The sequence below is a fragment of the Pseudorca crassidens genome, chromosome 16, assembly GCF_039906515.1.
Source record: "Pseudorca crassidens isolate mPseCra1 chromosome 16, mPseCra1.hap1, whole genome shotgun sequence".
In the NCBI taxonomy this organism is placed as follows: Eukaryota; Metazoa; Chordata; class Mammalia; order Artiodactyla; family Delphinidae; genus Pseudorca; species Pseudorca crassidens.
In genome coordinates, this window is record NC_090311.1 from 34,724,643 (window position 1) to 34,752,248 (window position 27,606).

The following is a 27,606-nucleotide window of genomic DNA, read 5'->3' on the forward strand; positions in this document are numbered from 1 at the left end:
CTATGAAAGAGTAAATAGCTTGGGAAGTCAGGCATTTCACCTGCTAAATAGAAAACAACTCACTGGATTACCAAAGATTACCAAAAATGAAGTATACCTTTGCTTCATGTTTCACCACTACTTCGACAACATCGTTATGAGCTTTCTCAGATGCAACGTGTAGAGGAGTCAAGAATCTTAAAGAGAAAAAGTCAGCCGGACAATGAATGTATTTTCCAAAAATAAAAGTGTCAATAATTTTTAATTATTAAAAGCAAACTTACTCTTTAGTCTTTTCATTGATGTTTGCTCCTTTTCTTAGCAACAGTTCACATATTTGCTTTCTTTTGGGATATGGAGATGCGGCAGCACAATGCTAGATAATTTAAATTGCAGCATTAATCAAGGACTATACATAACTGATTTTTAAGAACTTTCGTGTTTCCAGTCAAGAACAATTAAGAAGTTATTTCATGTCTTTCATTTTTGACTTAACTTTGCTCTTCAAAGACTTTCCTTTGGATAGAATGTGCAATGATTACCAAATTCTGACAGGGCCTGAAACCCCTATTTAGCAAGTGATACGTTATTAAATATTTTGATTAAGCTTCACAGTTGTCCTATATCTCTGAAAAAGCTACTACTGCTGTAATGAAAAACTTAAATTGTGACCAACAGTCCTTTCAAAACTGTTCCCAAAGAGCATGGTGTTTATGTTATTTTTTAAAGGTTAATAAAACACCCCAAAGGTTGGGATTTCTTTACATGAAGAAATAACACAGCACTTGTCAGCTCTGGATTCTGCTTAGAAAAACATTGATTGAATAGCCAACAAACTGGGTGGTATTTATATCTTCCTCAATGAGTTGCTCCAGCAGGATAAGGACTTTGAATTACTTGTTTGGTAAAATCAGTGGTAGAAAATTATATACTCTGAGTTGGAGGCTGCAGGATCTATGTCTATGATGTATCAAGGAGAAAAGGAGATAGGAGATAGGGATTTGCCAGTTATAAACCCAGTAAGTATCTCATGGTCATGTCCCAGATCTTCATCTCTCCACCATCCAGGATTATACCCATACACAACAGGTGTTCAATAAATGTCAGAATGAGTGAACGACTAAATCAATGCATGAAAGTTAAGTTAAAACTGAAACCTGAGATTTCATGGAATAAAAGTTCTGGATAACTGTCAAGCTAACTTGCGCACACATCTAAACATAGTACATATGAAATGTGTCTGATTTTAACCTATTGCTAATTATAAAGCTTATCTGATCTTCATGACTTTGCTTCAGATTCATTCTTTGATGTTGTTGCTGTCACCAAAATCATTCCTTTGCCCTCAATAAAATCATTTCTAATTGGTGAACACAGCTCTTTTGGTATGTTTTGAATAATCATCCCAGGACATCTATCAGGATGGCACGAAGAATGGAAAATAGTTTATAACCAAGAATTCTTGAGTTCATCCATTTCAAACTGCACCCTTACTCTTCTGCCCCATCCTGTTACAGACAGGGCCTGTAATCTCTGGAAACCTGGAAGACAATGCCTCTGCAACACAACTATCTACCAACAGTTAATTCCCTGTATTTTAAGGTTAATAAAAAAAATGAGTCGTTTAATGGTAGAATACTCAGAGGAAAATAACATGTAGAATTAACTTTTCAGACTGGAAGATTTTCCAAGTCAGTTTTTCCAAGTGTCCCTGTACCATCTTGATACTGTTATGATTTAAATTTTGCAGTGGTATTTCTTATTAGTCTGCAACTTTGCTATTTTTTTTTAACACGGATTTTTTTTTTAAAGTAGCAAAAAGTTCTACAATGTTTTATAGATAGGTTTCTACATAAAACTTCAGAGTTTATATCATGGCATAAGGAAGAAAATTAACCATAAAAGATATTAGGTAAGTAAGGCTATTACAAGTTAAATCTTCCCCTAAAGACATTAATTTACTTAGTGTCATCTTCCCTCACTGAAAGCACATTCTGCAACTCATACAACTTTGTTCCTTTAAATTTCTACTTCTAAGGTAGCCTTTGATCACAACATTCCCTTTCCTATCTTCCACCACTTACCTCTATTAGCTTCCATTCTTTTCTTACTGCTTTTCCATAGACTGCCCAATTCTCATCTACTCTGTTACAGTACCACAGAGCTGACATTACCTCCATCAGGGAAGCTGCCTCTACTCACACAGATACTTTACTCACACAGTATAAAGGGGATATATACAGACTTTAGATCTAATTCTGAAAAAATAACAATACCAAAAGGAAAATCAAGTGGCTTTTATCTTGATGGCAAGATTATTTTCTTTTTCAGTGGGTTCCAAATTTTCAATCATAAACATTTATGCTCTTTATAATTAAAAAAAGCAAATGATATATACGATTTATGATAATAGAAAAGTCACATATAATACATGCCAGTATGTGAATAAAATTTTTGTCTGGAAGGATGTGCAAATGAACAACAGTACTGCATTCTGAGCAGATGTGGTTGTCTATTTCTCTGTATTGTTTGAAATTTTTTCTTTATATACCTACAGGCACTAATTCTTAAAAAGCACATATTTTTAAAACAATACTATTATTAAAAGTAGGACATTATGTTAGTCATCCGCCATCACCAAAAGAAGACATTATGATTAACTTAGCATGTTTTTGGTTATTTCATTTTAAAAACTTAAATCTGAAACATTACCAATGCTGTTTCATGTGTTTGAGGATGCTTAAAATTCACCATTTCCAGAGAGAGATGTTTTTTGATTCGTGTAACATCAGCTTCCCGTGCAGCTTGAAGCAACGAGTGACCTTTAAATTCATCTAGATAAGAAAAAGCATTTAAATCTCCATGAGAATTATCAAATTTATGGGGCTTGCCAGACGTGGTATTTTTCTTGAACTTATTTTCAAAATTATCTACCAAGTAGCCAGAATGAAGCTCTAAAGATAGTCTCCAAATATAACCCTTGGAAAGGGAGACAGTGGTATGCCAGCTCCCCTCAGTTATGACCCAATTCATTCCCATGTGTATACAACATGGCCTATTCAAGGTCTATTTTGGTCTGATATAAGGATTATTGCTATATATTCCCAGACCAGAGAGTTCTGAGAATTTTCCAAAGCACAGAACTTTTCTCAGTGAAGAAATAAAAGAAAAGGTGATCATAGTCCCCATATTAACATTACAGCAGCAGCAGATGGTTCTGCTCACACATCAGAGAATTGGGGACTAGACTAGTGGGATATTTCTAAGAGCCACCTACTGATCAACAAATGAAAGAGGGCATTTTCTCAAGATTCCTCGCTATTATTCATCAGACTTGTGAAACCACCCATTATATTTTACTATTCCAGAATAATACAAGCTTAACACAAGTTTCCTATTTATGTATAGTAATACTATATCTGAAATACGTGGCTATTTCTCACCACTACATCTATTTCAGTTATAGACAGAAAAGCACAGAATTGCCCAGATACCAAAGAATATTAGATGGTAAGATCTGGGGACTATGTTTACAAGACAGCAATCCTACAAATAACACTTCACAGCAGCTAATAAGAAAGTCACATCAAAGATAGGAATAAAACTCAAATTCTTTCTTTCCAAAAGCATACCATCCATAAGAGTAACACACACAAAAAGCATTTAACTTGACTTGAAAAAAGCAAATACAAATATACTTTCTTTTCATAGCATCTTAAGAGCAAAATGAGTAGAAAACATTCAAATGATTAAATATGTTAGTGTGGACAATAATAGATACCCATGGCTAAGGAAAATACCTTATTATTCAAAAATATCCAAAAAACAAACAAGAAAGAAAAACTGTTAGTTTACTGATATAACAGCTTAGCTGAATGAACATTCATCATTTTATACTTACATGCTAATCTTTCTTTTAACTGTGGCGTTGGAGCCAAGTCTATAGCACTTTTATTGTGACAATTCAGCAGTGTTGGATCTGCGCCGTAACTTAGGAGAAGAGAACACACTTCAACTCTGTTCTTGGAAGCTGCCTCATGAAGAGGAGTGAACTGCCACAAGTCCATTGCATTTACGCAGGCACCATGCTGGGGGTGGGGCAGGGTGGGTAAAGCATATACTTAGCGCTCAGTTTTTAAGAGAATTTAGAATTATCAGTGGTGTGTAATTTAACAGCATGCAAGCTTAAAAAGGTTATGTTCCCAAAGGTCACTTTTCAAACCAATTACTTCAGAAAGAGTAATTTTTTTCCCCGCAGAAAAATAGTCAGTGGTTGCCAGGCCTACCCACAAGTGCCTATTGAATTTTATTGTTAAAAATAGTTAAAAATGAAGCTTTACATTTAACCTGCATCTTTTCCAAGAACTATTTTTTCCTTTCCTGAGATACAATGTACATATGGTAAAATGCACAGTTCTTAAGTATACAGTTTGATGAGTTTTGACAAATGTATATACCTGTGAGACCATCACCCAATTCAAGATAGAGGATGCTTTCATCACCCCAGAATGTTCCCTCATGCTCCTTTTATAGACAATTCCTGCCCCCATTCTGACTGTTAGCACTATATATTAGAATTACCTGTTCCTGAATTTCATAAAAGTAGAATAGCACAGCATGTACTTCTGTGTCTAGCTTCTTTCACACAATGTTTCTGAGATTCATTCATTTTGTTGTATCAAGTTTGTTTTTATTGGGGACTTCCCTGGTGGTGCAGCAGTTAAGAATCCGCCTGCTGGGGCTTCCCTGGTGGTGCAGTGGTTAAGAATCCGCCTGCCAATGCAGGGGACACGGGTTCGAGCCCTGGTCCGGGAAGATCCCACATGCTGCGGAGCAACTGAGCCTCTGTGCCACAACTACTGAGCCTGTGCTCTAGAGCCCATGAGCCACAACTACTGAGCCCATGTGCCACAACTACTGAAGCCCGCGCACCTAGAGCCTGTGCTCCGTAACAAGACAAGCCTCCGCAATGAGCAGCCCGCACACCACGATGAAGAGTAGCCCCCGCTGGCCACAACTGGAGAAAGCCCCGCGCAGTAACGAAGACCCAACACAGCCAAAAATAAATAAAAAGTAAAAAAAAAAAAAAAAGTTTGTTTTTATTGCTGAGTAGCATTCCACTGTATAGATATACCACAATTCACTTATCCATCATCCTGTTGATGGGCATTTGGACTGTTTCTAGTTTTTGACTATTATGAATAAGTTGTTATGAACATTCACAACAACTATGAATGTTGGATACATGCTGTGATTTCTCTTGGATAAATGCCTAGGGGTGGAATTGTTGGGTCCTGTGGAAGATGTATGTTTACTTTTAGTAGAACTGCCGAACAGTTTTCTAAAGTGGTTGTATTATTTTTGTATTGCCATCAGCAACGTTTTGAGTTCTAGGGCTCCACATCCTTGCTAATATTTGGTATTGTTAGTCTTTTTAATTTTAGACGTTTCCAAGTATTGGATATGGATAAACCACAGAGGTCATTCTAGCTCAACCTCTCATCAAACACAAAATCCCTTCCATAGCATTTCTGCAGAAGGCAAACCAGCTACTTACTCTTTTAATACTTTCAATGATGGGAAACTAATTCTCAACGAACACAGTGTTTTATAACTATTAGATAACTCCTGACTCTCCTGAGCTTGACTGCTCTGGCAACTGCACCCTCATCTCACTTAGCGTCCTCTCTATATATGACCTCCTCCCACTCTTATTTAGTGAACACTAGGTCTTAGGAAAACACCATTCAGTTGCCTGTAAGTCCCAATGCAATCTATCTCATATTTCACTCTCATCCACAATTAACATTCCAAATATTCTGTTAAATTCAAGATTCAGTTTTACGATAAGCAAAAGCATTACTGTTAAATGTGTAATATTATAGTCACCTTATACATTTTAAAAGGCTTATGGGCTACTCAGAGTATCTAATCATTATAGTAAAGTTATTTCTGTGGGAAAATATATTCGGTGGTAGCACATGCCCAAAAGGAAGCAGAGAGGCATTGGAAACAAATGCTCTCTTTCCCTTCTCATGACAGCTGCTGACAGAATGAGGAAGAGTTTCAAGGGCAGAATGGAAGCGGAGTGAGAGAAGTGTAAAGAATGTCAAATACATATGTAGAGACTGGGGGACAAAAAGAAATGGGTGTGGGTAACATCCTTGAATCCACTCTCAAGGAGAATATATAGCTTCTATTCTCATCCAACAGGGAGCAAAACAAGAAGTTTCTTGCCAGTCCCTGGAACCTGCTTGTTAAACAAGAGCTGCCCAGCATAACGGAAGAAGTGAAGCTTACCAAGTAAGCCTGTTCCAACCCAAAGTACAACTGGGCAGGTCTTGAAAATCTAACTGGTGGTTTTAATAACATATGGGCCACTAAAAATTACTTCTGATATTTTCAAGAGTTTTGAAACTTCAAAACTTTATTCTGATATTCACAAAATGGGACAGGTACTTTATATAAAAACTCTTACTGTATCTCAAAAATCTCAAAGCAGTCAGATGCTGATCTATCGATCATCCACATTTTTGTAATGATTATAAATACTCTTTCTATATCTACCAAGCACTAAAAACACAAAGAAGACATATATACTATGTATTTCAAGTAATATTTTATAAGAAAAGTATACAAGAACTAACCTTGACCAGAAGTTCAGTTACTTCATAATGACCATAGGAACAGGCGTTGTGCAGGGGCACCAGGTCACTACAATACGAGAAGGGGGAAAACCCTGTGTTATTAAAGATTCCCTAGGCTTTAATTTAATTTTAATTAAATTTACACAAATTTAACTAGCAAATAGCTTATGTGACCTTCTAACAAAAGTGTATAAAACTTGATAATATGTATTTGAACCCTAAGTCCTAACAATTCTAATGCCCAAGTCTCTTTCAAATCAACCCCCCCACCCCTGCCCCCACTGTTACTGCCATCCCCTTAGTTTGGGCCTTGTTTATTTCTCCCTGTACTACTGAAATGGGCCCCACTTCAATTTATACTCCAAGCTATAGCCAGTTTTCCTAAAAGGTAAATCTGATATGGTTAGTCCTCATTTTCACGTCCTTCACTGCTACTTCCTTGCTTTCAAATGGTGGCTCCAACTGTTTAGCCTGGCATACAATGATCTGACTCTCTAGCCTTACTTACCCTTCCATAACAGTAGCTAAACCATTTAAAGTTCCCGGAACTCCATAGTATCCCCTGGGTGTAATGGGATAGATTTCCCTTCCTTCTGATTTCTACACATCTTTTACAAACTCAGAGCTCAAACACTGGCTCTTCTTTGAAACTTTTTTTTTTAAAGATTCTGTAAGGTAAACTGCTATATTCCATAATATAAAACCCAACTCCTTCATGACGGCAATGGAGGAAGAACTTTCTATACAGGAAGGTACAGCAGAACCTTAAAATCCTGAATTATATCTATAAGTTGCTCCTCCTTGGGAATCACTCACTAATCACCACAGACATCATCATGATGGCCGCTGCTGAGGGATGGCCACTGCTGAGTGATGGCTACCCATGGCTTAGTCTTTAGTTCTATCAGTCCTCTCTGTAGAGGCTCATGGCTTTCCTCACCATTTTGATTATGATTTCTTACTTACCTGAGCACCAATTTCATTCCCAACTATCTACTAGCTACCTCCACCCAAGTTTCCATCATCATCTCATAAAACCAAGCCTTCTAAAAGTGAACGCAAGGTTTCTCCCCTCCAGGATAATTAATTTTCTCTACTGGATTTCAGTATGTGTATCATTGGGTCTCACTCATTCAGCTTCAGAATATGAAATGGAATAATCTCTACTATTCTCCCTCATCACATCCAGGTATTCGACAAACCTTAACCATTCTTACACTGTAATATCTCTTGCATCTGTGCCTTCTTTTTATTTCCATTTCCCCTGCCACTACTATTGCAGATCTTACTACGCCTGAACCCCTACAATGCTCACTCCCCTAACTGCTCTTTTTGCCTCTAGTCTCCTTCTTCAATCTACCCTACACATTGCTGCCAGATTGTGTTTCCTAAAACTCCTCTTTGCATAAAACTCCTCTTTTAGAAGAAGCATTCCCCTTGCTTAAGATCCTTCAACAGCTATTGTGGCTCACAGAATCAAGCTTGAATTCCTTAGGCTAGAATACCAAGTTCTTTAAAAGCTGGTTCTTACCTACTTCTCCAACCCTAACCTTCACTTCTCCCCTATATTAATCATAGGCTTCAGCCACGTTGGTCTAGTCATTGTTTCTTAAGATATGCTGCAGTATCTGTTTTAGCACGTTCTCTCACATCAGTTAGCTTGCACGGAGTGATGTTTCCTAAACTCTCTGCTTTCTTGAATTAAGTCCAGGTCAAGTATCATCTCCTCCTGAAGGATTTCTCAACCACTACAGCCAGCACTAAGCATTCCCTCCTAGGAACTCCTATAAGTGCTATCCCTTTCTATTTATCACCTCACACTTAGTAGAGAACTTATACTGTTAGGTATCTTTTCATGCCTCCTAGAGTACAGTGTAAGACCTATGGGTGGTGGCCTTAAGGTTTTATAATTCCCTGTGCTCTCAGAGCAATCTGCATATTATAAAAGCTCAATAAATGTTTTATGCTGTTTAGTAAAAAATATGATTTTTACAAGATTACAGAGATTATCACAAGTACAGTAACATTTAAGAAATCCTCATTTTTGTTTAAATGCTTATTTACCCTTTATCTTTAGCATGAACATCAGCTCCATGTTGCAACAACAGCTGTACAATCTTTACTCTGTTGTAACCCGCTGCCAAATGCAATGGAGTTGACTGAAATGTTAAACAGACAAATTAATAAAATTCAATAGCTAAGAAATATGCATGAAAAGGTAAAAATCCAAATATAAAACCAGAAATCCAGAAAAACCTTTATAACTTCAGTCTAAATAATAGTAATAATCTGGTTTTACAAAATCCAACATATATACTGAAGGCATAGTATAATAGTTTACAAGTTCACTATTGCAAATAGGAAGCTACCTAAATGTTCATTATTAAAAAAGTTTTACTAAGGTTAAGAATTAATCCAAATTATTGCTTAAAAGAAAATATCAGCATTTTTGTCAAATGTTTTAAGTTAAGAGATAAACACAATTTCATGTTACCAGGAAATGCACACAAACTTAGTTGCAAAAGGAAGTACCTTTCTGCCATCACTTGCATGGCAGTTGACATTTAATGGTGTAAGCAGAGCCATCATTTTTTCCTCATTGCCACTCCTAGCATACAAAAAAATGTATTAGCAATTTTTATTCTTTATCAGATCCTATCTGGAGACATGTATGTGACCATTAAAAAAAATGCATTCTCTTTTAGAGAGTTTGTTTATTGTAAAAAAAAATAAAATTAAAAATTAAATGGTGAAATATTTATGATACATATTTATAACACTAGTACACACCTGGCACTCTCCAAGAGTTCATCTTTCTTATATTCACCTGTGAATTAGGGGAAAAAAAAAAAAGCAGAAATTAAAACAAAATTAATTACAGAAGTAATGTCAGTTTTATGCATAAAGATGCTCAGTGAACTATATTTAAAGTAGAAAAAATTGGAAATAAATGTCCAATGAATGGAAAATAGTTAATCAACAGAATACTGTGCAGTTTAAAAATATATATATGAAGACAGACAGAATACCTCTGTTATGAAAGTGAAAAAAAGATTCAGTGTTATATAATGAAACATTACCGCAACTATATGAAAACAATATGCACAGAAAGAGGAAAGCCGAGAAGGAAATAAATCAAAATTTTAACAAAGTTTGTCTTAGGGGGTAGGTTATGGGTAACCTTTTCCATTTCTTTTTTACTCCTCAAATTTCATAAAACCAATGTTATTTGTTTAACAGACAAAATGCATTCACGACTTCATTCAAAATCAGAACAAAACAAAATCCAATATAAAAATATAACAATATCACAGAAATTACAAAAGATACTCTATAGCATCACCAATGGAACATAATCATTAACATTTTTATGAATCCAGAAGATTTTTCTACACTAAAATTGTTTTATTACAATGCTGCTTTAAATATATACAAATAGGGCTTCCCTGGTAGCGCAGTGCTTAAGAATCTGCCTGCCAATGCAGGGGACACGGGTTCGAGCCCTGGTCCGGGAAGATCCCACATGCCACGGAGCAACTAAGCCTGTGCGTCACAACTACTGAGCTTGCTCTCTAGAGCCTGTGAGCCACAACTACTGAAGCCTGCACGCTTAGAGCCCATGCTCCGCTACAAGAGAAGCCACCGCAATGAGAAGCCCACGTACAGCAACGAAGAGTAGCCACTGCTAGCTGTAACCAAAGAAAAGCCCACGCGCAGCAATGAAGACCCAACACAGCCAAAAATGAATAAATAAATTAAAAAAAATATATATATATACACACAAAAACAGGACTAAATAAACTTCTTATGCCTATAGCCTTTATATTTACAAATGAATACAAGCAAAAACTTTAAAATCGATACAATTTAAATTAACATAATAAAGTGTTTATTTATTTGCTTCAACGAAATCCTAACTGGTGTCCACAATATGAATTGTATATTGATTGCTGTGCAAGGCTTCTTTTGAGCCCCAAGATTTTTAACAAAGGTAAAAGTAGGGAATAGCATGGAATAGGGAAGGAGGAAATGAACACTGAATTGTTGGTTACAATAGCTCACTTTTCTAGAGCTCTTTTAGGGGGCTAGTCTAAATTTGCTCAGTAATACCAGAAGAAATATCACAAAGCCCAAGCACAAAAGCTCACAGCAGAGCCCCTCAAACTCTTGACTATTAGACATAATTCTAATGGTGATCACACAGTAGATAAGAATACAAAAAATAATATGGCAGAGAGTTGCTTCAGAGGAAATACTCTGGTAAGGGAGAAAATATGTGAAGTAGATACTACCACTCAAAAAAGCCTGACAGTCTGAAATAAACCTAAACCTAGGGAACACAGCCTTATATATCTTAATATGTTCCAAGCACATGAATATGTTCTAGTAGAACACAGTAATTCTTACTCTTCATGGTACTGAAATTGATGTGCCCAGAATCCTGTTTAGAAAAGCAAGAGAATGATTACTAACACACAATTATCTACCACCCCTGCCCCCAATAAGGCAGGAATCACAAATTTAAAAGCTAATTCAAAAAAAAAAACACAGGAAACTTTACCTTCCTTGGACAAGAATCAAATGTCAACTGTTCAGATGCAAAGAAGAATAGCAACTGAGGGCTTCCCTGGTGGCGCAGTGGTTGAGAGTCTGCCTGCCGATGCAGGGGACACGGGTTCGTGCCCCGGTCCGGGAAGATCCCACATGCCGCAGAGCGGCTAGGCCCGTGAGCCATGGCCGCTGAGCCTGTGCTCCGCAACAGGAGAGGCCACAACAGTGAGAGGCCCACGTACCGCAAAAAAAAAAAAAAAAAAAAAAAAAAAATGAATAGCAACTGAACTGATACTATTAAAAAAATCTCATTGAGGTCATTAACTGACTGTCTACCTAGCAAGTTCATTCTTTATATTCTTCCCAGAATACCCAAAGAGAGTATGTAGACTTACCAGTCAGCACTGCTTTGGCAGACGGGTCTGCTAAATCCAATGCTGTCCTTCCATCTGTATTTCGAATGGTTGGCTCAGCTCCATGCTGTAAGAGCACTGCAAAACAGCAACACTACCTTTCAAAATGGTAATTGTGACAATTTGATTTTAATAAATCATTTTCTCAAAAATTCTGGTCCAGGGGCTTCCCTGGTGGCGCAGTGGTTGACAGTCCGCCTGCCGATGCAGGGGACATGGGTTCGTGCCCCGGTCTGGGAAGATCCCACATGCCGCGGAGCGGCTGGGCCCATGAGCCATGGCCGCTGAGCCTGCGCACCCGGAGCCTGTGCTCTACAACGGGAGAGGCCACAACAGTGAGAAGTCTCAAAGTAATTTAAAGACTTTTTATATCCTGATAGTATGGTAAATGTTATATTTTAAAGATAAGAATATATAAAATATTCCATTATTTAATGTATTAGACACATTTAATTTATCTCCCCTAAGCTCAATGTCAGATTTTCCTTTGCTAAACAAGTGAGTAAGGACAGATAAAGAACTAAAAGGCAAGTTTACTTGAAAGCTTGTTTTCTCACACCAAATGAACACTGTCTAGAAAGATTACTCTATAATAGCAAAAATGAAATTTCTAAAGCTGTGAATAGCCCAGGAATAGGGATCTGCGGGATTAAAAAAAAAAAAGAAAGAAAGAAAAAGAAAAAAGCACTCTGTAGAGTTAACAAACCCCCAATCAAAACTGCTACATTACAACCCAAAAAGCATAAAAAGACTTGTGCTATACTCTGTACATATTGCTATTTGGTTATATAAAGATATTCCATCACAATGTATAAATAAGGAGCTGGGGAAAGACAGGCAAATACATGCAAAAAGGGAAGCTCAGCTCCTGTTCCTTTATAGGGTTAATGTTCATTCCACTGTACTCCTATCTCTAACAGTGATGTCCAATAGAAATAAAATGTGAGCCACATATGTAATTTAAAATTTTCTAGCAGCCAGATTATAAAAATAAAAAGAAACAGGTTAATTTTAACATATTTTATTTAATCCAATATACCCCAAATATTGTCATTTCAATATTTACATTTATATTGTAAGCAATATAAAATTGAGATATTTTGCATTCCTTTTCTTTGTACTAATCTTTGAAATCTGGTATGTATTTTCCCCTTACAGTACATCTCAATTTGAACTAGCCACATTACAAGTCTTCAACTACCATACTGGACAGTGCAGATCTATAACTATATTTGGAAAACCCTACATTATTAAAGCTAATTATTTATATGCCTGAAACTCAGGTACCAGAAAAGGATTCTGAGCAGAGGGCAGATAACACAAAGGACAAAAACAACCAAAAAAAGATAACACACAGGAAAGGAGAACTGGACAGAGGTTACTAGGTAATCCTTTTCTTATCTTTATAAATTACCTAACCTAATTTAAACTAAGCTCATGACTTCAGTATAAGGTGATTTGGGTTGGTGGAGGGCTGGGAGAGAGAGAAAGAACAATTTAAGTCTAGCATAGAGCCCCTAGACTTTTCCTAGTGCACAGAACTGGTTTTCTATCTGTCTCAAGGATTTCAAGTGTCCCTGTTTTGCATCAGGAAATAGAGGTAAGGTAGCAGTCCAAAATCTGACTCTGTTAAGCTCAGAAAAGTCAATACCGGGTTAATGACAATTCTCAAATAAGCAGCCTTCTCGCGTATAATTTTCTGTCAGTGACCAAACTGTTAAGCAAATCCTATTTCATTCATTAAAGTATCCTAAATGACTGACAGTTTTTCCTTCAAATGCTTCTTGACTTATCCTGCCATTTCTACTCTCCTACAACCACCCTAGTTCATGCCTTCATCATTTCTCATCTGCATTATTCTACAGCTTCCTAGCTAGTCTCCCTAATGCCATCCTTTCTACTCAGCCCTCTACCACATCACTCTTTCTAAAATATACTGCTCTCACCACACTGTCCCCTCCTTAAAAGTTATCAACGATTCCAAACTATTTACGTAACAATATCAAGTTCCTTACCCTGGAATCCGAAGCTCCCTATAAAGAAGTCACTACCTACCTTTTTGACCTTTCTCCCCAGTACTTCCTGGGAAGACTCAGGAAGGAGTGACTCAACTCCAGCCCAGTCACTGCACTCATTATCCTCTAACACTCTGTTCACTTCCACCACGCCTTCATCTGGTTCTTTGTGTGTTATTCCCAAGAGAATCCATATTTCTAGAGAAGAGAAATTCTGTACTACTCTATTCTCTAAAATACTTAAGCTCAGTACCACATACAAAAAGACACTTAGTAAACAGTGGTTGGATTAATCACGAAATGTTCTTAAATACTTAAATTCAGCCTGGCAGAATTTGATCACATTAACAAATGAATTCAATTAAGATGGAGAATAGTTACAAACTATTTCAGAAAAATTCTGGAATGTAAACAGTCTTACCAATGCAAACATCAATCTTTCCTTTAATTGCAGCTTCATGGAGAGGAGTATAATTCCAATTATCACGAGCATTTGGGTCTGCACCATGTCGCAAGAGGAGATTGACTACTTCAGCATGACCAAAAGAGCATGCGTTATGAAGAGGAATAAGCCCCCCATCATCACGTGCTTGGACGTTTGCACCATTCTGAAGCAAATATTCAACTACATCTTTCCGTCCAAAACCTAGAAGAAAACAAATGATCCACATTTAAATTCTCCAAAGAAAACATATCAAATTAGAATCAATAAGTACAAGCCATGCTAAAATGTTTTTGGATGCAAAACAGTAACAGATTCAAGAATTCATTGATGAAATATATCATTAACTAATCTTAATTAGAAAGTCAAAGGGTCTCTCCAATACATTAGGTAGTACTACTACTAACTTCAGAGGAAGGTTATGAAATTAGTGACTGAAAGCCCAAAGTTCAAACATTTCCCACTCTACAATAGCATTCCTAATCGCAAATGATGAGTTCTGCATATTTTGTGTGCAGACATTTTCAGGTATTCAAAGTATATACTAACCAACTCTTGCTAGAATCCCTTTCCCACATGTATCTCATGAAATGTTTCTATTGAACTGGGGGACTATGAGACAGCAACAAAAATGTTTGTATTTGTCTATGTAGTGAAGATAGAGAGAGGTGATACTAGGCAGAAGTGTGATATGAGGTGTCTTCAAAGGAGCCCTTACTTTGCCACCTGCACAACACAAGCAACTTCTGCCTAGGTAGGAGGCCTTCTTTAGAAACCCATGTCCCACAGTTCTGCTGCAATTGCCCCCGTAAGGAAAAAAACCAAAAAAGACAACTCATTTATACTGGTTAATAGATTTAGTACCAATGAGTTTCAATCTTTTACCATTCCTACGTAACAGCACCTGAAATCTTTTTACACTTGATAGTAAAAAGAAAAGGATTTCAGACATATGTTAAAGTAGTTGGGGAGACATATCTGTGTATTGGGAGAGAGACAAAAGACCTTTACATTCATCTGAAATTTTATCAGAATATTCTTAAAACCACCAAGCCTGAATATAGTCCTTCTAAGAAGACCAGAGTGGAGTTGAATGAGAAAGCAACAACATACAATGTTTCCAAGGTGTATGTCTGAGGCTGGCCTGGCTGCAACTGAGGGAAGAGTTACATGACTGAAGAGATTAACTGTCTTGTTTTGTTTTGTTTTGTCTGAACATTCTAAGCTCTATGTCACAGAGGTGGGTGTCTTTGATACTCCCTATTCTTGATCTTTGATTCTCCCTACTCTCAAAGAGTTTACAATTTAGGATGTGGAGAAACAGTAATCTCAATATACTATAACTGTCATAAAAGAGGTATATAGAAAATGCTACTAGAACTCAAAGAAGAGAATACCTAATTGGGGGAAAGCAGAGAACAGGAAGGACTATCCCAAAGGAGAGTCCAGTGATGACATGTCAGCTGAAGGCTTACAGAAAAATGAAGGGATCATTAGGAAAATGAGAGGAGAGAAGTGAGGTGAGGAGAAAAGAGACAGGGAGTGGGAAAAAGCTAAGCAAGGAAAGAGCACTGCAGTTGAAGCAGAAGAAATAAGATGTACACAGGCATTGAAGTGTGAAAGAGCTAATCATTCATAGTAGCCAGGACACAGAATGCCCAAGTAGGCAGAAGCCAGATGAGGAAGAACCTTACAAGCCACACTAAGGTGGTGCATGGATTTTGTCCTATAGACTAGTGTTTTTCAAGCTGCTTTCAGGCAATAGATTTAATGCAATTTTTTTTGCCTTAAAAAAACTGAGATATAATTGACATATAAGGTTATATTAGTTTCAAGTGCACAACATAATGATTTGATACTTGTATATAGTGCAAAATGGACACCACAATAGTCTAGTTAACATTTATCACTATGCATAGTTAAAAATTTTTTCTTGTGATGAGAACTTTTAAGATCTACTCTCTTAGCAACTTTCAAATATATAATACAGTATTATTAGCTACAGTCATCATGCTGTACATTTCATCCCCAGGACTTAATTTCACATAACATAATGCCCTCAAAGTCCATTCATGTTGTTGCAAATGGAAGATTTCATTCTTTTTTTACAGCTGAATTATATTCCATTGTGTATATACACCTCAGTTTCTTTATCCATTCATCCTTGATAGACACTTAAGTTTTTTCCTATGTCTTGGCTATTGTAAATAATGCTGCAGTGGCTCTATTTACAATAGCCAAGACATGGAAGCAACCTAAATGTCCATGGACAGATGAATGGATAAGACAAATATCATATGATATCGCTTATAGGTGGAATCTAAAATATGATACAAATGAACTTATTTATAAAACAGAAATAAACTCACAGACATAGAAAACAAGCTTATGGTTACCAAAGGGGAAACGGAGTGTGTGTGTGTGTGTGTGTGTGTGTGTGTGCGTGTGTGAGACAAATTAGGAGTTTGTGATTAGCAGATACAAACTACCACATATAAAACTTAAATAACAAGGTTCTACTGTATAGCACAGAGAACTTTATTCAATATGTTGTAATAAACTATAATGGAAAAGAATATGAAAGAGAATATATATACATATATACACACACACATATATAAAACTGAATCACTTTGCAGTAACCAGAAACTAACACATTATAAATTAACTATACTTCAATTTAAAAAAAAGAAAAATAATGCTGCAGTGAACATGGGGGCGCACAAGCTTTTTTGAGTTAGCATTTTCTAATGAAATCCTATATAAAATTCCAATATGTGTCTCGTTCACTGCAAAAATACCCAATGCCTGGTACATAGCTGGCACTCATAAGTTGCAAATTAGCTGAATTCAATTTAAAACAATACTATTCAGGTTGAATCTGCTGCCTTCTTCACAAAGACCCAAAGGAAATTACCCCCCTATTCCAGAGGCATCCTGTAGAAACAGTATGAAAAATACTGCTACATAACACATCAATGGTCACTGAAGGACAAGCAAATACTTACTAATATATTGTATATTTTAAACCCCTGTTTTGCATCTTCCTTAAAAAAAAACCAAAAAACTAATAACATGCTAGAAATCAACTCCTATCAGCACACATTTTATTGACTGCAAGTACCAAAATTTAACAAGTTCCTTTCTCATGAATAGTTAGGTTGTGTCTAATCTTTTGCTACTGCACACAATGTTGCCAGGAGTAACTAAAGACAGAAGAGAAAACTGACAGTATCTGACAACTTCTTTAATTTTGGGAAAAGAGACGACTATCAGATATCTGAGACACAAAGTAAAACAGGATATTTTGTGAGATAAGATTATTTGTTTTTGGAAATGCTTAGCTTGAGGAACAAATGCCCAGTAAGTAGAAGGTTCTGTGGATTTTGATCTAAGGAAATTAGTATGAGCTAGCAACTGACATTTTGAAGTCCTGACCATAAAGATGGTGTTTGAAGCCATGCAAGAAAATGAATGAAGTTGACTAGAGAGCACTACTAGTTTTCTGTTTTGTTGAAAGAAGTGTATTTTCTATCAAGGATCAATCCCTTCTACACTGTAGCCCTTGCTCACCTTCTCAAGGTCTGCCCACTCACATCAGTCTCTCCCTCTCCACCATATCATTCCCGGAAGTATGTAAACATGTTCTATATCTTCCATCTTATTAAAAACATTCTCCCTGAATTTACTTTTCCATTTCTCTGCTCCCCTGCATATTCAAACCTCTAAGGATTGTCACCAGTTCTCTCATTTACTCTTCTCCCAAATCCAGTCTGGCCTCTTCCTTACAACTGCTTTCATCAAGGCCACTTACAATCTCCATGTTGCCAAACCCAAAAGACACATGTCTGTCCTCATCTGACTGACCTCTCAGCAACATTCGACAACTGACTACTTCCTTCCTTGTGAAACATCTCTCCAAGTTTCCATGACATCACACACTCCTGGGTTTTCCTTGTTTCATCTGTTCATTTAACAAATGATCAGGCAATATCAACCATGTAATGGACACTTTTCTGGGTGCCTGGGACATACTAGTGTACAAAACAGCCCAAATCTCTGCCTTTGAGGAACTTCTACGGAGGTGGAGCAGATGAACAACAAATGCACAAAATGAGTACGTTAGAAGGTAATTAGAGGGAGACTTCCCTGGTGGTCCAGTGGTTAAGACGTACGCTCTCAATGCAGGGAGCCCAGGTTCGACCCCTGGTCAGGGAACTAGATCCCACATGCATGCTGCAACTAAGAGCCCGCATGCTGCAACCAAAGATACCGTGTGCTGCAATGAAGATCTGGCATAGCCAAATACATAAATAAATAAATATTTTTTAAAAAAGGTAATTAGAGAAAGAGTAGAATAAGAAGTAATCAGGATGTGTGTATGGAGTGGGTCATAAAATGGAACAGGGAGGTCATCATAGGCCTTACTGAGATGGTGACATTTGGTGAAAGACCTGAAAGAGAGAGTGTTAGCCCTACTGACCAACTGTTAGAAGGTCAGAGTAAATGGAGCCAAGTAAGAAAGGGGTAGCATAGCAGGAGATGAGGTTAGAAGTAACGAGGACCAGCTAGAGAGGCTTGAGGATCACTGTAAGAACTTTGGCTTTTTTACTCTGAGGAAAAAGGGAGCGTCACTGCAGGGTTTTGAGCTGGTAAATTACATGATATGACTTATATTTGAAAAGTACCCTCTGGCTGTTGTGTTGAGACTAGATTTAAGGGGGTTTAGGATAGAAGTAGATGAGAGATTATGGTGGTTTGGACCATAATGTGGTGGAACTTGTCAGAATATTAAGTAACAGATTCTGGGTACTCTGAAGGTAGAGCCTGCACAGTTTGCTCACATATTGGACGTGGGGTGAGGGTAAGAGTGAGGAGGTTAAGAGAGGTTGGGGCCGAGAGAGGAGTCATGGATGACTCCAAGGTTTTTGGACTAAGAAATGGAGTGGTGGAGTTGGCATCAACTCAGATGGGGAAGGCTACAGCCAAAACAGGTTCATGGCAAAAGATGAGGAATTCAGGTTTTGGACATGTCCTACTTCCCTGGGGGCTTCTTGCTTATTCCACCCCATTTTTAATGCCAGGATTCCTCAAGACTCAGTTCTCTACCCTCTTTTCCCCTCTTAGATGATCTCATCTTCTCCTATGGCTTTAAGCACCACATAGATACACAACCTGCAAATTTAAATCTCCAGTCTAGACTTTTCACCTGAATTCCAGGCTGTTTACTGGACATATCTCCACCTGGGTATTTCAAAGGCATCTCAGACTCAACATGTTCCCTAACTTCTCTTCATTCCACCGACACTGCCCCAACCCACTGTCTCCAGCCTGAACTACTGCAAAAGTCTGCTTAATTGGGCCTCTCATTTCTACTCTGTCCCCAGAGATCTTTTAAAGACAATCATCATACCATACCCCTGTTTAAAATAATTCACTGGCTTCCCACTGCTGCTTAGAATAAAATTCAATCACGCTCCCATGGCCTACAAGGTCTGCTGCATGAACTGGCCATTACCGCCTTCTCAAACGTCATTTCATACCACTCTTCCCTTTCTGAGCTGTGATCCAGCTTTCTTTCAGTTCATCAAGTATGCCAACCTTACTTCAGTGGTACATGCTGCCTGTCTGCTTGGACTCCTCCCTTGCTCTTTGCATCCCTCATTTCTACTCACTGTCTAACCTGTTTAAATGTCTCCACCTTAAGAAGGCCATTCCTGAGCATTCTATTTACAGCAGACCATTCGGCACACCCACACATTCAATTCAGTTGGTTTTCCCCTCTCCTTCACTAGAATGCAAACTTCAGGAAAAAAACACAGGAGTTTTTGTCTTTGTTGTTCACAGCAGTATCTTCTGGCACTTATTAAAACTTGTAATTACTGTTTAGTACTTATCTCCTGGACTCTCAAGTTCCATAAAAGGGGATCAATGTCTATCTTAGTTCATCATTACTTCCCCAGTGTCCTTCACACTGCATGGCACATAACAATTTGTTGATATTTGCTGAATTAATATATCACGGTATGAGAAAAGGAGACTGAGAAATAAAACTAAGAAAGAATGGCGGGCTTCCCTGGTGGCGCAGTGGTTGAGAATCTGCCTGCCAATGCAGGGGACATAGGTTTGAGCCCTGGTGCGGGAAGATCCCACATGCCGCAGAGTAACTAGGCCCATGAGCCGCAACTACTGAGCCTGCGCGTCTGGAGCCTGTGCCCCGCAACAAGAGAGGCCGCGACAGTGAAAGGCCCGCGCATCGCGATGAAGAGTGGCCCCCCGCTTGCCGCAACTAGAGAAAGCCCTCGCATAGAAACGAAGACCCAACACAGCCAAAAATAAATAAAAAAGCAGTTTCTTTAAAAAAAAAAAAGAAAGAAAGAAAGAAAGAAAGAATGGCAAAGCAGAAGCCACGAGGGAAAATTTCAAGGAGGGAAAGGCCAAATCTGCTGCCACTATGCTCTGACCTGAATCTTCCTTACCACAGCCTGGGTACTGTTGATCACACTGTCCTCCCAAGTGAGCCACCCACAGCTGCCCCAGTCAATGGCTCTGCTATCCCAGCCACGCAGCACCCACCTGGAAGAAAAGCTTTTAAAAAAGACTTAGGTTGGAGAGTAAGAGAAAAGGAATCAAAATAAAGAAAAATTAGTAAAGGTACCCCTTTCTTTGGAAAGTTACTTGATGTGCCCAAGCACTTTGAGAAGGATCACTATTTCTTCGGTGGTGATCGACACATGTGGAGTAGTCAAAATGGTGACTCACAGAGTAACTTCCCAAAAAAGGAGTGTGAGGTGGGCATAGAAATAGGTGTAGTAGAACATCTAGTTGTTACAACAGATAGAGTCAATTAGGAAGATATCTGTTCCAAAGGATCAGTGATCAAGCTGAAGAAAGGTCAAGTGTAGCCTTTTGTTAAAATACCATTGAGAAGAGAAGATGGTTGCCTCAAACCAGAGCCGAAGAGAGAGAATCGATACTGATGTGTCTGACTAAACACTGAAATTGAAGTTTTAGCTAGGGAGGAGACAGGGGGAGAAAGGGTTACGGTGATTTTATCTACATAGTTACCAACAGTCCAAGACACAGATGACTTCTACTTCAATAACTGTATCAACATGATTTCCTAGCCATTAAGAGGTCTGACACCCATCTGGAGACTGACTGACAGACCAGCATGTTTTCCAAGTCACAGTGTAAGGACTATATATGTGTGCAGAGGTCATGCTGCTATCCTGAGACAGTAGATAAGAGTCTGAGATTTTCAATGTTTGAAGCCACTTCTTGACATGAAAGGAATTATTTAGAGGGGGTCAGCAGGTAGCTAGTTCAAATTTTAAAATCTACTTTTGGAAGTTTGGTGAAACCTTAGCTTTAAATGGCTTCCCAAACTCTGAGGGTTAATTCCTGATAAAATCCCCATTCTTACAGTGTCAAGAATAGTTCAAAGCACTTCTGTTAAGTACTCATTTCTTGAAGAAAAAATAGTTTTGCAAGGTATATTCTGTTCATGCTCTCACTGGCCAGGTAAAACATGAATAGGCATATCCTCAGAGTCAATGCCAATCTTCATATCCTAAGGATCTCTTTATAAAGGAATCAGAAGCCTACAGTTAGCAGTCATGGCTGCTCAGGATACACTGTGGTTTATTTTATAACTATGGAATAGCACTCATCTTCAAACATGAAAATCCTGATGAAATCATACACTGAGTTTGAATCCACTATAAAGCACTGACAATGAAACAAAACAGGCTTATTTGGAAAGTAAATCTGCTGATCAATAAACTGTGTTACTTAATGGCAGGCATTGTCCCCTGTTCATTTCTGTTTACTGGACAAGGCTAGTATCTGGTATATAGGAGGACTTGACAAACATTTGTTTGGTGCATAGCTAATACTTTGTTGGAACAGTAAGCAAACGACCTCCACAGAAAATATGAAGTTAATGATTTGTGATGACTAAGAAAAGTAGTCTATACAATTTCTCTTTTGTCAAGTTTCGTTACAATCTAGATGCCATCAGTTTCAGCAGTCCCAGGAACTGTCTTGCCAACCATGACTATTGTTAACAGTATCATATTTTGCTGCTCTACTGGAAACATGCTTTCATCTGCATGGCTTCCAGAAAGCTGTGAAGCACTGGAAGTCACTATAGAGAAACCAACTTAGACTCTTAGGAAGTTTCATTGAGAGCCACCACCTCCCCCTTTTTACAGTCCAAAGGTGGAATGGGCCATTGATGATGCAGCTGGTCCAATATGAAATGACAGTGATGTCTTGCCAACCTAAAGGTAGGCTGGTGTCATGTAGGGCTTTGTCAGAAGGAAACATTCAGAAACAGAAAATGTCAACCAATGCCATGAAACAGAGAAGGCTCCTGTGGCCTAGGAGATGGGAATGTATAATCAAGCAGCCTTCAGCTTGACTTACACAGCCAGGACTCGTGTCAGATTTTTTTTAAGGGATATCATTTTATGCTTCTCATTTACTATTAACTTTAGTTTACTAAGATCTAGAAAAAGTACTTCCCACGTATATTTCTTGAGAATGAGGAACACAAGGGACAAGGTTTTGCCTAGCTCAACTTGGGACAAATAATCTGGTCAGAGTGGAAGAAACTTGGAAAAGGATGCCATGGCCTCTGGGGTGATGAAATTCTGACAACCTGAATGCGGAAATACTGTAACAAGTACTCCAGACTGGTTGTTACTGAAGTCAACTGCCTACCTCTAAATCCATCAAGAGCTGAGGAAACAGGTATAACTCAAGTCTTGATAATATACTGGGAGGTCTGATAAGTCAAAAAAAATTCTGAATTATTAAATAGACTGGTTTTTATTTGATACTGGGGTTTTCTACTGATGCAGAACTTAATTATTCCCCACAGCAAAAACCAATCCTGGAAACAGAAGTCTATAATTCTAGCCCTAGGTAAGAAATGTGGGCACATTTTGTGCATCTCCCATAATTATGACAGTGACCTACAGCCAAAAGAAGGAAATGCTTTTGAAACATTACTGGAGGTCTTCAATAGCACCATTTTGGGAAAGGATATCAGTGGCAATCACAAGACCTATTATATCTTTGGTAGCTGAGTTGTTAAAATCTTCAATTGGAGGAATCATTCCACTTTCTTATACCAGTCAGAATCTGACTTACTGGTCCAATTGCCTACCCTATACAGAAATCCTTTCTACAGCATCTGTGAAAGATGCCAATCCAACCACTGTTTGGAGACTTCCAGCCAATCCCACAGTTGAACAGACTGTTAGAGGCAGTCTGACTCCTTGTAACCTTTCACCTACTAGCCCCTAGTTTTGACTGCCAAGGCCAGAGGAGTCATATCCTCTCACTTTTCTACTTGACTATCTTACACATATGTGTAGATAGAAACATTGTTTAACCTTAGCCTTCTTTTATCTCTAGAATAAGTAACTCTAGTTTTCATATCAGTTGCTTGTATAATAAGTTCCAGATGCCCTAGTTCCATTTCCCTCTTCCAGGGGAAAAAAACAAACAAACAAAAAAACCCCTCTTATATGCAATTCACTTAATTGAATATAATAAAGTTAAGTCTGACTAGTTCAATGTATATGGCTGAGTAGCATACTACAAATACAGAACAGTAACAACATGCTACAAATACAAAACAAATGTTACCTTGTTTAACTAGAACTCTAACAATGCAAGTTCTTTTTAAACCTGTCATTCTCTAGCTACATACATATGTGTCACCTCCTTTCCACCATCTCTGTACCTGAATTCCCTGAACCTAATAAATTATTATTTTACATATTTTCCTACTGAATGATACCTCTCTGCACACTCCAAAGAATGTTTAAGATTCTCAAGCCAGGGAATTCTATTCCTCACAGCCCAGTCCCCCAAGTTCTAAGATTCTTGAGAATACTGTGTATTTCTTTCTTTGGCTATGATGGACAACAGGATGACTTTCTCCCAAAGATTCTGTCCCTCTTCATTTTTCAGAAATGAGCTCAGAGAAGCAATCTCCTTTACTGAGATCTGCTGTTTTCTAGGGGATTATACTGTCAAGAATTTCAGATGCGATTGCTTTTAGCAAAATTAGAGCTGTAGCCTTCCTACCACCAACCTGCCTCTACAAGTTTCATTCATATCCTGTGTGTGTGTGTGTGTGTGGGGGTGTAGGTAGGGGGCTGGTGGCAGAGCGACTGAAGAGGGAACAATTTTTCTCGTTAAGAAGTGACTTCTTAAAGCATGCTTATCTAAGAAATGTAATCTAGACCAATAATAGGAGAAAAGTTCCTATTTACATTGATTACTCTTTTCATTTGATAGAAGAACTTAACTCCTTTAGGACTGGCAATTGATTATTCCTTTAATCGAACTAAATATTTTAGATGAAAAGACAGACCAAATTTTTTCTAATCTGTTCTATCGTGATTCACTTTATTTTTCGTTCCTGTTCCTTGGAAATCCAAACAAAAGACAAAATCATGTCTACTCTACCCCCCAATAAAACCTTCAAGCTTTGATCGGCTTAAAAAAAAATTTTCCCTCCCATAGCTTACCCTATAATGTACAAACACAAGAAACTGCTTGGTCAGGCAGTTACATAGTCCCACCTACACTGAGCTTCCAATAACCTGCTTACATGCATATTAACATAACGAATAACTCACCACCTACAAAGAGTTTATAAAATATATTCTCCACATATTAAGAAAAATGCAGCTGGATGCACTTATTTAAAAATTAAAAAAAAAAAATTAAGAAAACAGGTTCTCTCTCATTAATCTAATAATAATTTAGATTGAATTTACTGAGCTAATTAAAAAAAGTTTCTAATATACCTGAGTTTAAATGCAGGGCTTTAAAGCTCTGATTTAATGTAGACTATTAGTAATTTTTATTTTATTAGTTTCTTTTATACCTTGACTTCTTAAGCTTATAACCTGTACCTGAGAATTTGGATAAACTGTGAGAGGTAAGTTGGTTCCTAAAATAAGTTTTCCATTTCAGTCTAAACAAACCACATGAAATCTATGTAAAAAGTACTTTGCAATGTTGGGACAGAACTCAGGGTGGGATGGTTGGGAGGAATAAGGTCAATAAGAAGCTAATCCATAATCTTAAGCCTCTAAATATTACTATTTTCAGATATGAACTCACTAATACAACAAATTCTTGAAAGGTAGCAACTAAGATCTTTGGTTATTTTTATCCCACAGATCAAGTGAACAGAATATAAGTAACACTACCCCTTGGATTACATATCGTTGGTTATGACGGTTTGCCAAATCAGTTATTTAAATGCTTACTACACGGACAACCAGGACAATCCAAATTAGCTGAGGACAGGCAGCACTGATCACCAAAATTTTAGGCAAAATGGCCAAACAGAAGATTAGACTTCGGTATTCTTCATCCTTCCCCCCTTTCTGCTGCCCACAGGCTGTTTATAGTTCTCCCACCGACGGTCCCCCAAACCTTCTCCCTTAAAAGGCTCAATGGGAACCCAACAAATTTGTAATTGATGGAGAAAGCATACCTCCCAGTAGTATTTACATTTTCAAACAGGTACAGGTTAAAACAAACAAATCTCCCATTGGTAGAAAGTGTAAAAGCAATGCCTGTGAACAAGGAAATCTTTCTTATGCTCCTCTGCTCATCATTCCTACTCCAAAAAAAAACAGAGTGCTTTAAAACATACCCTTCTGCTTTTTCAAAAAATTATTTTAAACAATCATGTAACGCACCAAGTGAAAAACCAGCATTATCGGAAGTATGAGACTCTATTCCCGCTTTCAACTGTGCATGGCTCACTTGAGGATACAGGTAATCACGATCCTTCCTCAAAGTGAAAAGTATAAATGCTTTATAGAAATAAGATGTAAATTTTAAAAAAACGTAATTCAAACGATCTAAATCTCAGAATGAGGCGAGATTAGTCCCAATTTAAATTGTAGATCCAAGCTAGAGTACCTGCACCATCTTTCCTCGCATTCTACTACTTTCCACCCCAACTTGTACGTGTCTGGCAAAGATTACCCGCCCGCACACAACCTAAGTCAGATATCAATTCTCCCAAACTTGACTCTTTCCAGTTCTAGTCTCCAGAAACTTGCTAATGACGGCTACCGAGGTAAACCTATTAACGCTAATGTGTCAATGATCAATTAAGCTGCTGCCCCTAAATCACATTCCTGCATTTTACAAAAGCATTAAGAACGTAACCCAAAGGCTTTTTAAGAGTTATAGTGGAACGTGCAAGAACGATAGATTTTGGATATAACTGGCCTTTAAATCACAAGGTCTACTACGTCCCAACTCTTTCTAGTATGTAGAGGCCTTTTAGGGTAGTAAGACCGGAAGTTGGTACAGGTATTGTCGACACAAAACAAAGCAAAAAAGCCCAAACAAACAAACGAACAAAAAAACCCACAGCTTCCAGTGAGTGCGGCACACTCGCCCCCTAGTCCCCACTCCACGACATCGAGATGACCAGGACCGGAGCCCCAGGGGGGGAGGGCGGGGGCAGAGGTGCACTGTGTCTGGTTTCGGGCCTGCGAGCCGGGGTGCGCAGGTGGAGTCTGGGGGCGAGGCGAGGCGGCGCTGGCCCCGGTTACCTGCGGCGAAGTGGAGCGGGGTGGACTTCCTCCCCGCCGTGTCGCGGCTGTTCACCTTCTCTGGCGTCACCAGCCTCTTGACTCGCTCCACGTCCCCGTTGCGGCACGCCTCGAACAGCTCCCGGGCGGCCGGTTCCACGGCCTCGGCCGCCGCGCCCGCGCAGGCCGCGCCCCCGCCAGCGCAGCGGCGGCCCGACATGATCCTGGCCGCCGCCGCCGCCAGCAGCAGCGCCAGCAACGGCAGCAGGAGCCCCGGCCCCGCGAGCAAGAGGGCGAGGCCCCCCGGAGGAGACGCGCTCAGGGCCCGGGCCGCTCGGATCCCTGCTGTCACCGGGCTCGGCGCAGTCCCATGGCCGCGCCGCCGCGCGCCCCTCGCTCGGCCTCGCGACCCCGGCTGCCCCGCGGCGGCGGCAGAGGCACCGCGAACCCGCCGTTCGACCTCCGAAGCGACGCGGAGGCGGAAGCTGGCAAGGCCCCTCCTGCCAGCTCCTCAGAGCCCTGGGAGCGCACGTGACGTCGCGCTGCGCGTGCGCACTGGTCGTAGAGGGCCGGGCAGGTTTCGGCGAGCTGGGCGGTGCGGAGGGGTTTGTGGGAAATGTGAGGCGAGAGCCTCCGGCTTTGGGAGGAGAGGGGTCTTCGTCCCACCGCCATCTTTGTGGTGGGTTTTGCTGAAGTCGAACGACTCTGCTTATCGTCTTTTTTAAAGAATGGATTTCGTGATCTGAATTTCATTATTACACTGAAAAGAACTCTTGAAAGTTTTTCCCCGATCTTGCATATTATTTTGGGCTTCTTCTGTGGAAAATTTCCATTTTTTCAGCTTCCACAATCCCTTTTTCCTGGGGGTTTCTTTTCTGTTTCGCTTGTTTGTTTGTACACCCCCTCCCCCATCCCCACTGTCTCTTCCCTTCCCCCGCAACTGCTAATTTGCTGTTTCTTGTGGGCCACTTC

General features: G+C 39.0%; 1 protein-coding gene across 3 annotated transcripts in view; it reads right to left on the bottom strand.

Moving 5' to 3' along the window:
* Nucleotides 1–27,089, bottom strand: part of TNKS2 (tankyrase 2) — a 62,862-nt gene extending 35,773 nt beyond the window's left edge. The window contains exons 1-11 of one of the 3 annotated variants that reach the window (XM_067710015.1): nucleotides 26,656–27,081; nucleotides 14,027–14,251; nucleotides 11,573–11,668; nucleotides 9,417–9,453; nucleotides 9,159–9,234; nucleotides 8,691–8,785; nucleotides 6,627–6,693; nucleotides 3,881–4,067; nucleotides 2,692–2,813; nucleotides 264–355; nucleotides 98–176 (exon numbers count right to left, since the gene is read on the bottom strand). In XM_067710015.1, coding sequence (XP_067566116.1) covers nucleotides 98–176; nucleotides 264–355; nucleotides 2,692–2,813; nucleotides 3,881–4,067; nucleotides 6,627–6,693; nucleotides 8,691–8,785; nucleotides 9,159–9,234; nucleotides 9,417–9,453; nucleotides 11,573–11,668; nucleotides 14,027–14,251; nucleotides 26,656–26,854 — 1,275 coding nt within the window. In that variant the 5' untranslated portion in view covers nucleotides 26,855–27,081. Of the gene's footprint in view, nucleotides 1–97; nucleotides 177–263; nucleotides 356–2,691; nucleotides 2,814–3,880; nucleotides 4,068–6,626; nucleotides 6,694–8,690; nucleotides 8,786–9,158; nucleotides 9,235–9,416; nucleotides 9,454–11,572; nucleotides 11,669–14,026; nucleotides 14,252–26,655 lie in introns of all 3 variants that reach the window. The other 2 variants (XM_067710017.1, XM_067710016.1) reach the window with 2 other exon arrangements.
* Nucleotides 27,090–27,606: the final 517 nt, after the last annotated feature.